This window comes from Myotis brandtii, unplaced genomic scaffold (genome assembly GCF_000412655.1).
Source record: "Myotis brandtii unplaced genomic scaffold, ASM41265v1 scaffold525, whole genome shotgun sequence".
Classification (NCBI taxonomy): Eukaryota; Metazoa; Chordata; class Mammalia; order Chiroptera; family Vespertilionidae; genus Myotis; species Myotis brandtii.
Window position 1 is genome coordinate 3,946,554 of NW_005369915.1, and position 10,407 is coordinate 3,956,960.

Here is a 10,407-nt window from a genome sequence, read left to right on the forward strand (position 1 = left end):
CTTTTAAATTCTATTTATCTCAATTAATATTATATAAGTTCATTTTCCACTGTACTCACAGGATTAAAAATAATTTATCAACAATTTTAATGGCAACACAGTATTCTGTTCAGTGAATAATGCCATTATATTTCAGTATTCCATTATAGTTAAACATTTATTCAATTTTTAATATTATAAATAATGTCACAATTGACATCTTAATTTCCTTTCAAATTTTAATTTTGTTCTTTTGCATGTGATTTTTTAAATCTAATATGTGTATTGTAAGACTTTAGGTTCTTTGATGATGGTAGGAAAGTGGCAAATGTCTTGTGCATATGAAATACTTATTTTAAATCAATTATACTACTAATCATAAAATTAACATATACATCTATTCCTAAGCCTTATTATGTTTCTATCTGCACTTGCTTTGGTTTGGTATAAAGAAAGAAATGAATACCAAATACTGGGATTTTTTTTCCCTTCCACCAAAGCGATGTCTTCCTAGAGTAATTGATATAGGTAGTGTGCATTGTTCAGGGGGAATATGCTATAATTCACTTCAAAAGCTAAATAGATAGTATGAAGCAGGGGAGAGGTAGCTGACTGTTAGAGAGATAGAGGCTTAGGGATGAAAATATAAACGGTGGCAAGTCATTTGTTCAAATGTTGGCTGATAAAAACAGTCAAGACAGATTGAAGTCTTGAGTTGATTTGACTTATTTCCTTCAGTGATGAAGGCCAGGGTGTTTCTAGTCTCTCAAAACATCTAGAGTTTAAAATAAGCTACCTAGAGGGGCCTTTAGATCACGATTCATCACTGGGAGAGGGAGGATTGAATGGTATTTCCAAATTGAACTAGAGCCTTCCTGAAATATTTCTAAGAAGAATGCTTCCCCTCTCGTTATCTCACCGCCTCGCCAGCAGCAATGAAACGTTGCCGTTGCTAAGCTAGCTCTGTATTTTCTGAAAAGTGTGTTTGATGTGCACGGTAGTAGCATGGGTTTTTCCAATTCCCTCAAGCCCAGCAATTGCATGAAGCACAGTCTATCTGAGTGAGCACAGCCATGGTGTAGTCAAAGAACCTGCAGAGTTTTGGAATCCTACAGAGCTAGGTTTGAAACCTGACTTACCTTCTGACCTTAAGCAAACAATTAAACTCCCTCGGCTTCTGGTTCTTCATGGGTAACACACCTCATATTGCTGCTGTGGAGATTAAATTAATGTTTGTGAAGCTGTTAACAGTGTCTGGCATAAAGCAGTTGCTCAATAAAGTGTAGCTATGTTTATCATTTAAAGTGATGGTAATGAGAAGTTGGAAGTTTCAAGTTATTTTAAAATGGAAGAATCAGCACCGGCGTCTAGCTTTGGAACTGAATAACATTCATATGTGTCTGGTCTTTGTCCCCTGAAGAGTTCACGTTAAATGTGTCAGGTCACGGCTACTGAATGTGATGAGCAGAAGTATATACTGGACCATTAGAGGGATTGTGAGCTGTCGTGTGTGTCAGATGTAAAGTAAAAATGATGTGAGGCAGACACATTTTACCAAGAGTAAAGTGACCGAGTATTTTAGATAGATTTAACCAATTTTGTTCTGTGTTTTATTTTTGCTCCCCCAAATTAAGTTAGCTTGCCCACCCTATTTCAATACTCTTGAGGCCACTACAATAATATTAGTGCAAAACATGATGATTCCAGTTACGATTTATGAGCCAGTTTTATAAATGAGATTCAGAATTTAAAGAGACAATCAAGGTTACTATGGTGAAGCCAGGATTTAATTCTGGTTTCTATGACTCTGTAATCTGTGTGTCTTTCTATTTACTGTCTTATAAAAAAAAATGGATCTTTCTGAAAGACCTCAATGAAAAATCTTAAAGAGGAAGGATAAAAATTAAATTACAACTATCTGACCAGAAGAGAAGATTGGGCCAATACAAAAAAATATAATAATTTTGATCACAAATTAGTTATGGTGTAGAACTTAAACACATAAGAAAAAAAAATGAAGGAAATAAAATATCCATCACAAATTTTTATGTATTTTGCATATATACATAACTTTTCATAAACCCTTTTCATTTATTGGTAAATCATTCCCAGATCCCAACACAAATATTTTCACCCATAACTTTAGTAAAATTTAACAAATATTAAATTTAGTACCTATTTTGTGCCAACAGTTTTCTGGGTGCCAGGAATACAGTTGTAATGTGATTTGTTTCTACTTATACACTGTCATTATTTGTAACAATTTATTTAAAAAATAATTAGAGTGGTTTTGGGGTTATTTCTATCAAACTTTGTATTATATTTGACTTGTGTTGCAGCATCCTTCCTTTAGTGTAGAAAAAGAGGTGGGATAGATGGCATTGCCTCAGGAAGTACATGTAACCACATTCTGTCTTCATGCAACAAAAAAGACTTTTGGGTGCCTACCGTGTGAGGTAGTATGCCTATATATGTGGGTATATATGTAAATTCTAGCCTGCGTATTTCACAGTGAAGTCTTGAGAACCACTGTTTCAAAATATTTTTAGTATTTGCTAATAAAAATATGGAAACACTGAAATTCCGGGTTTCATGCAGAATAATCCAAAGTTAAGACATTTTAATTTTCCTCCAAGAAAAGATACATATGTGTGTTCCTGATGGGCCTATGCTGACCTCAGTGTCACACACACTCAGTCATCAGCAGACTCTCTCACCTTCATCTGCAATGCAAGTGGAACTCTGATTCCAGGCGAATCTCTAGCAATGAGCCGGGCTTTCTTGCCTTTGGTTTTTACAAACAAGATTTTGATTTGGACATCAGCTGCTGGTGAGGTTTTAGTAATACAAGCAAACTAGTCATTTGGTTAAGAAGAGAAGGGGGGGAGCCATTATCATTTAAGAATTAACCATATAAGATGTTCGTGAGGAAAGACTGGCCATTTCTGTTCTTGCTTTTATGTCTGGGTCTGACTCTAAATGTTGTTGTTTTGCTTTTTCTTACCTGAAAAAAACTTGCTTGACACAAATTCAGTAAAGACAAGGAGTGGTGAGAATGAAAGAGAAAAAGAAGTGCAGGAATTTTTGTTTTCAAAAGCTAGGATGGTTAGAGTGGATTATAGTGAGGGCTAAAACATCAGTCTGGGGCTGCAGGGTTTGAGGGATTCCAACCCTTTCAGCACAACATCTTGTGAGGTCAGGGATCATGCCTCCACATTATGGAGTCTTATACTCCTCTGTCATGTTGAGCATTTCATTTTCAGGACTTGGTCTGGGTAAAACATGGAAATGTTCATATTTTGGTAGGATTGTTAAATGTTTTCCAGAAAGGATTGTTTTCCCTTCAAAATCAGTGCTTTCAAAGAGAATGAAAGTATTTGCAAGAGGTTTTCCATTATATTTCCAAGATATTCTTTCTCATTTGCAAGACTGGCAAAAATATCTGACTTCTTTTTTTTGAGATGTCAATAGAGAAAATCAGAAATAGTTAACAGTTTTTTACTTTACATCCAACATTGCTGAAACACATTGATTTTGTTAAGGGCTCTTTGAAGTAGCATGTGGGACTTGGCACAAAAGCTGACGTGGGCTAGTTTAAGGATTCAAGAGAAACCATGGCTTTATTTTCACCTGCATATTTTCCATCTCCTATTAATTAGTAAAGAGACTGAATCTATGCTCTCTGGACATGAAACATTTCCCTAAACCTTCTAATTTGGCAGATTTTGTGCCACTAGTGATTTCTGAGGTACCCAAAGGTATGTAGTAGGTGACCAGGTCATATGTTTCTCTTACCTTAAGAGAGAGCAACGGGATGGGGAGTGGGTGAACTTCTGATTCTCTCCCTATAACTCAACTGGATGTTTGCTCAATGAAATTAGTCTCATTGACTAGGAAAATTAGTTCCAGCTTCTACTCTTGTCTCTCCACCTAAGTTGTTGAGGAACCTTAGGTGAGTTGTTTAACATGCCTTGGGGGGAGTGGGGGCTTATTTTCAAAGAAGATTGTTGGATAAGTTGCTATTATATAGTTGCCATTAAAGTCTATTTTGACTACTTTCCAGGAGAGTTTAAATCTAAAATGCATCAATAGATGAGTATTTTGAGTACTCACACCTTACTATATATAAAAATTTTGGCATATTTTTAAAGTATATTGATTAGATAAGCTGCTCTTACATAAGGTCTTCTTGAATGGGATGATTGAGTTGATGACCATCAGGAAAGGGTGCATCTGACCTGGCTTGGATTTCTTTCAGATTCAAACTCAGATGACTTTGACCCTGCTTCCACCAAGAGCAAGTATGACTCTCTGGATTTCGATAGTTTACTGAAAGAAGCTCAGAGAAGCTTGCGCAGGTAACATGTTCCCTGCCTGAGGATGACAGAGGGACGGTGAATACCTCACGGGACAGTGCGTCCTCCCCTACCAGACTATTGCAAGTCATACTTAGGAATTTCTCCTACTTTACACTCTGTACAAAAACAAAACAAAACAACAACAATACAACAAGAACAACAACAACAATGGTTTACATGAACACAGCTGCTGAGGAAGCAAGAGACAGAATGGATATCCAGTAAGCACATGTTTATTCATGGGTGTCAGCTTCGCTTTCCCTGGAGTCTCTCGGTGATGGTGTGTGTGTGTGTGTGTGTGTGTGTGTGTGTGTGTGTGTGTGTGTGCCTGGTTTGGGGGAAGTGTGTATGTACAGGTGGGGACTGGGGGCTCCTGATCAGAGTGTACCAGGGCAAACCATTTCAAATGGCAGCAGTTCCAAGAAGACACACGTAAAACCTAGACCTTCAAAATGTTCATATTCTATTCAAAAGGAAAAAAATGAATAAATTCAAAAGGAAAGAAAACCAACCAACCAACCAACCAACCACAAGCCACCCTAAAATGACAGCCGCTGATGTCTGGGCATCAGCCTCCGTACTCTTGTTTTTTTAAGAAAGTACAAAATCAACTTGAAGCAAGTGTTCTCTCATAACATGATTATATGACAATCCCGAAGAAACAACAGGTTCCGTAGAACTAATATCTTCTCTCTCTCTCTCTCTCTCTCTCTCTCTCTCTCTCTCTCTCTCTTTCTTTTTTTTTTTCCTTTGGCCATGGAATCTGGGTGGGAGAGGATACTGCGGGCACTGGAATGCTAAACTTTCCTAACATTTTGAAGTTTCTGTCATTCGTCCTTTATCCTGACACCCATGTAAATGTCCAAAAATGTTGATCTTCCACTGAAAATTTCAAAAGCCTTGTCCATGGCCAATCGTGCAGCTTGGCCAATGGTTCTTTCTGAGGAGCGGGCGTGGTGTTACATTACAGAATGAGAGTTGGGTAGAACTCTCTGCGATGTGTTCAGATAGTGTAATTGCTACACTCTCCAATGTAGTTAAGTATTTACAGATGTTAAATGGAGTATTTTTATTTTGTGTACATACTATACAACAATGTTCTTTTTTTGTTACAGCTATGCACTGTAAATGCAGCCTTCTTTTCAAAACTGCTGAATTTTTCTTAATCAAGAATATTCAAATGTAATTATGAGGTGAAACAACTATTGTACACTAACCTATTTAGAAGCTGAACTTACTGCTTATATATATTTGATTGTACAAAACAAAAACAAAAAAGACAGTGTGTGTGTCCGTTGAGTGCAGCAACAAAATGATGCTTCGCGCGTATCCATCCCTTCTTAGGTGAGCTTTGATCTAAGCATCTTGTCAAGAAATATCCTAGCCCCCTAAAGGTATTAACCACTTCTGCGATATTTTTCCACATTTTCTTGTTGCTTGTTTTTCTTTGAAGTTTTATACACTGGATTTGTTAGGGGAATGAAAATTTTCTCATCTAAAAATTTTTCTAGACGATATCATGATTTTATGTAAAGTCTCAATGGGTAACCATTAAGAAATGTTTTTATTTTCTCTATCAACAGTAGTTTTGAAACTAGAGGTCAAAAAATCTTTTTAAAATGCTCTTTCATTTTAATTCTTGTGATTTTAATTTGATACAAAATGCTGAGGTAATAATTGCAGTATGATTTTTACAATAATCAATGTGTGTCTGAAGACCATCTCTGAAGCCAGTATCTCTTTCCCTTGGCAGAGTATGATGATGGTATTTATCTGTATTTTTTACAGTTATGCATCCTGTATAAATACTGATATCTCATTCCTTTGTTTACTAAAGAGACATATTTATCGGTTGCAGATAGCCTATTTATTATAAATTATGAGATGATGAAAATCCTCAAGCCAGTGGAAATTTTCTACCTAGGATGCATGGCAGTTGTCAGGGTGGAGTTTCAGTGTTTCGTTTGGGAAACTCAGCTTTTGCAGAAGCAGTGTTTCTGCTTGCACTAGCATGGCCTCTGATGTGACCATGATGTTGTTCTTGATGACATTGCTTCTGCTAAATTTAATAAAAAAAAACTTCCGAAAAACCTCCATTTTGAGCATCAGGATTTCATCTGAGTGTGGAGCCCTGGAATGGAAGTCAGTACAGTTTGGAGTGTGTATTCACGTTTCTAAATTGAGATTCGATCAAGGTTTGGCTGACATGACTTTTCTGGAAGACATGATAACGCCTACTTCTTAATCGTTCTTTTCCTTTCTCTCACCCAACACGATCTTATAAAATGGATTTCACCCCCAGGCCAATGCAGCTAATTTTGATGGCTGCATTCATTTATCACCAGCATATTGTGTTCTGAGTGAATCCACTGTCTGTCCTGTCAGATGCTTGCTTGATTTTTTGGCTTCTTATTTCTAAGTAGCTAGAAAGCAATAAAAATACTATGAAATAAACTCGTTCACAGGTTCTGCGTTACAACAGTAACACATCTTTAATCCGCCTAATTCTTGTTGTTCTGTAGGTTAAATGCAAGTATTTTAAACTCTGTGTGAACGCCAAACTGAAGTTTACAGTCTTTCTTTCTGAATTCTGAGTATCTTCTGTTGTAGAATAATAATAATAATAAAGACTATTAAGAGCAATAAATTATTTTTAAGAAATCAATATTTAGTAAATCATATTATGTGTTCAAGGACCAGATGCGTTCTCTATTTTGCCTTTAAATTTTTGTGATCCAGTTTTAAATACATTCTACTCCTTGCCCTGGATTGTTAACATGAGTAAGAATACTTGGTTTCTTTTCTTACTTATCAAAAGACAGCATTACAGATTTCATGTTGAGAATTAATTTATTCCCCCTCTGGCCTGACAAATATTGTTCACATAAAGATCATAGTTTTTTTCTTTTTTCCCATGGACTTCAAATTGCATCTAAAATTAGTGCAAAGAGAGAATCACTAAACCATCCGAATAGAGCTTTTGTATCTTATGCAGACACTGTGGGTAGCCCATCAAAATGTAAACTGTATTCCTTTTATTTTTATTTTTAATTTTTTTGGGGGGGAGAGGATCTTTCAAATGAACACATGCACCCCATCATCACTGGAGGCAAATTTCAGCATAGATCTCTGGGTTTCTAGATGACCGCAGGCCATTGCCTTCACGCTGTGGTAAGTACCACATCTACAATTTTGGCGACTGAACTGGTGCTTTAGAAATGTGGGTGATTTTTTTTTTAAGAGATGTAGCAGAATAACTCTTCCAGTGCAACAAAATCAATTTTTGCTAAACGACTCTGAGAGAGCAACGACTGGGCTGTCAACATGCAAAGCAGCAGAGAGGGAACTTTGCACTATTGGGGTATGATGGTTGGTCACTTGAAAAAAAGGAAACCTTTTCATGCCTTTAGATGTGAGCTTACAGTAGGTAATGATTATGTGTCCTTTTCTGATGGCTGTAATGAGAACTTCAATCATTGTAGTCTAAGACCTGATCTATAGATGACCTAGAATAGCCATGTAATATAATGTGATGATTCTAAATTTGTACCTATGTGACAGACATTTTCAATAATGTGAACTGCTGATTTGATGGAGCTACTTTAAGATTTGTAGGTAAAAGTGTAATACTGTTGGTTGAACTATGCTGAAGAGGGAAAGTGAGCGATTAGTTGAGCCTTTGCCGGGCTTTATTTTTTCTTCCCCACCTGCCAATTCTACATGTATTGTTGTGGTTTTATTCATTGTATGAAAATTCCTGTGATTTTTTTAAATGTGCAGTACACATCAGCCTCACTGAGCTAATAAAGGGAAACGAATGTTTCAAATATACTTCTGCTTTTCTTATTTATGGGCACCACACTTGTGGCATATTCCTCAGTTGAGGCCACAGTGCTCCTTCCTTATTAATCTCTTTCCCTTCTGCATCGCCCTCCTTTCTCCCTTCTTTTCCGTATTCATGGATGGATTTCCGCTCTAAGGTAATGTGTACGTTCTGTATTTTACCTTGTCTCCTTGCGAATGGCAAAGGCAGAAGAGGTGACTCCTTGAATGAGAAGTGATGTGGGACTTGATTCCACAGACGAGATCTGTTTTTCTACTTACCCCCAGAAAGTGTGTATTTTTAAGTACAAGCCAATCACCTCTAGTGAGTAACCCGCTCAACATTCAACTTAGGAAGCAGTTCTAATGTGGAAGGAATGAATATTTTTTGAAGACTTATCATGGGAGGCAGCTCCCCCTCCCCCCAGGTCATATGTAAGTCATCGGGTTAAATATGGGACAAGCTGTTAGCTGCCCACACAGCTTCTGTTAGGATATCCACTGTGCCACGGAGGTGATTGGTGGTCCTAATGGTAGAGATGACAGAGAATGCTCTGTTAGCCCTCTGGCGCCTCATCTCCAGATTCCCCATGGCTGGCTGGCCCCACTCCCACCAACTTGTACTGAGAGACCCAACAGAAGTATTGCATTGGGAAGGAGTGGCTAGACATACCCCAGTCCCTGCCCCCCTCCCCATCTCCTAGAGAAAAAACATGCTTTTTTTATTAGAAATGTGGTAGAACTATCCATTGTACATGGATATCTGCTAACGAACACAAGGAATATCCCCCAAGGTCCTACTTCTACTTGATACCAGTTTCAGATTTGCCACTTATTTTACCAAAGTACAAAATAAAAACTTGCCATTATCTTCCCCAAATAATACACTCACCTAAAACCATGGGACTCAGCACTCTGAGATGAAGTGGACAAGCCTCAGATATAGGCTTATCTCCACTGACCTTTAAATTTTATGAAATATTTTTAATCTTCTGGCTGAAACAAGCAAGGGCATCAGAATAATGCAAGTCTTTCTTTCTAAAGAGTTAACTTTTTAGCCTTTAAAACCTTTTGAGGCTAAAGAGGCATTTTTAAGAAGCAGCAGATGTAGATGCTGGTCCAGTGCCGGGACATCCTGATGAGTTGTAAAGGATTTATTTGATATTCCTCAAACTTTAAATCACTTCCCTCCTTGATCCTAATAGCAAACTACTTATTAAAACCCAAATTAAGCTGGCTAAAGTAAATGAGCATTGGATATGAATAGTTTCTTTTAAAGAACTTTGTTTCATTTCAAAAGTCCTCCAAACTAAGTCTGTATAAAGCATACAACATGATATTGGTTCAAAAACTCTTTTGCAGGGTAGCCAGTTTTCCCTTCATTGTAGCATTATTTAGCTAATCATTGGGTATAATTTACAGCCCTAACAACGTTATTATACTCATTTGACACTAGTGTAAGTAGCTACACATAACTCAGTATTAATTGTAGAATATTTTAACTGAAGCATACTCTTTGCAATCTTTAACTTTATATTAATCTTATATTTTGCAATTCTCGTTGCTATTTCTTGTTTTCAAACACATTATACACCATTATAAATCAATCTTCGTACTTTATTAAACAGCAGAGAGTAATAAAGAAGGTCACAACTCATAGAGGAGTTCCTTGGAGGTTTGTAACATTGTGATTTAAATCTCAGAAAGATTTAATCAAAAGCTGAATTAATCCCTGGGGGGAAAGATGCTATATAGATTCTATTGATGGGCAAAAAGCAGTCTATTTCTTTTCGTTGGTCTCTGTTAACATGTTCAAGAAAAGGAACATCGTTTTTCTGCGAGAAACACAGTAGGATTTTCTTGGTGGGGGAAGAATAATATGCAGTGACCTTTGAGTGGTGTTTCTATCCTTTCTTTCAAAATAGCCCATTATATTCTTCCTGTGGCATTATTTGTTCTTCTAGTGCTTAGTTAAGTTAAATGTCCTCCACCTTCTTGCTCACCTAAATATATTCCATGTGATTCCAGTAATTCTGCAAGGTCCCCGAAGCTCCAGTCCACTCGAGCATGTGGAATGTGTGGGTCACATGAGCTGGGTTCCAGGGCTTCTGTTGTAACCAGGTGACTGCCCCTGGGGACATTCTCAGGGGCCCTGAAAACTTGCAGGAAGAAATGACCATAAAGTACAGGTGTTTCTAGTACAAGGTTCTGAAAAGCCTACCAGTTTCCATGATGAGAATGTAGGACA

General features: G+C 37.2%; 1 protein-coding gene across 2 annotated transcripts in view; it reads left to right on the top strand.

Moving 5' to 3' along the window:
- The window catches only part of PPARGC1A (peroxisome proliferator-activated receptor gamma, coactivator 1 alpha), a 666,008-nt gene extending 657,840 nt beyond the window's left edge, over window positions 1-8,168 (top strand). For both annotated transcript variants that reach the window (XM_005877664.2, XM_005877663.2), the window contains one exon: window positions 4,238-8,168. In XM_005877664.2, the coding sequence (XP_005877726.1) occupies window positions 4,238-4,341 (104 nt within the window). In that variant the 3' untranslated portion in view covers window positions 4,342-8,168. The remainder of the gene's footprint in view (window positions 1-4,237) is intronic.
- Window positions 8,169-10,407: the final 2,239 nt, after the last annotated feature.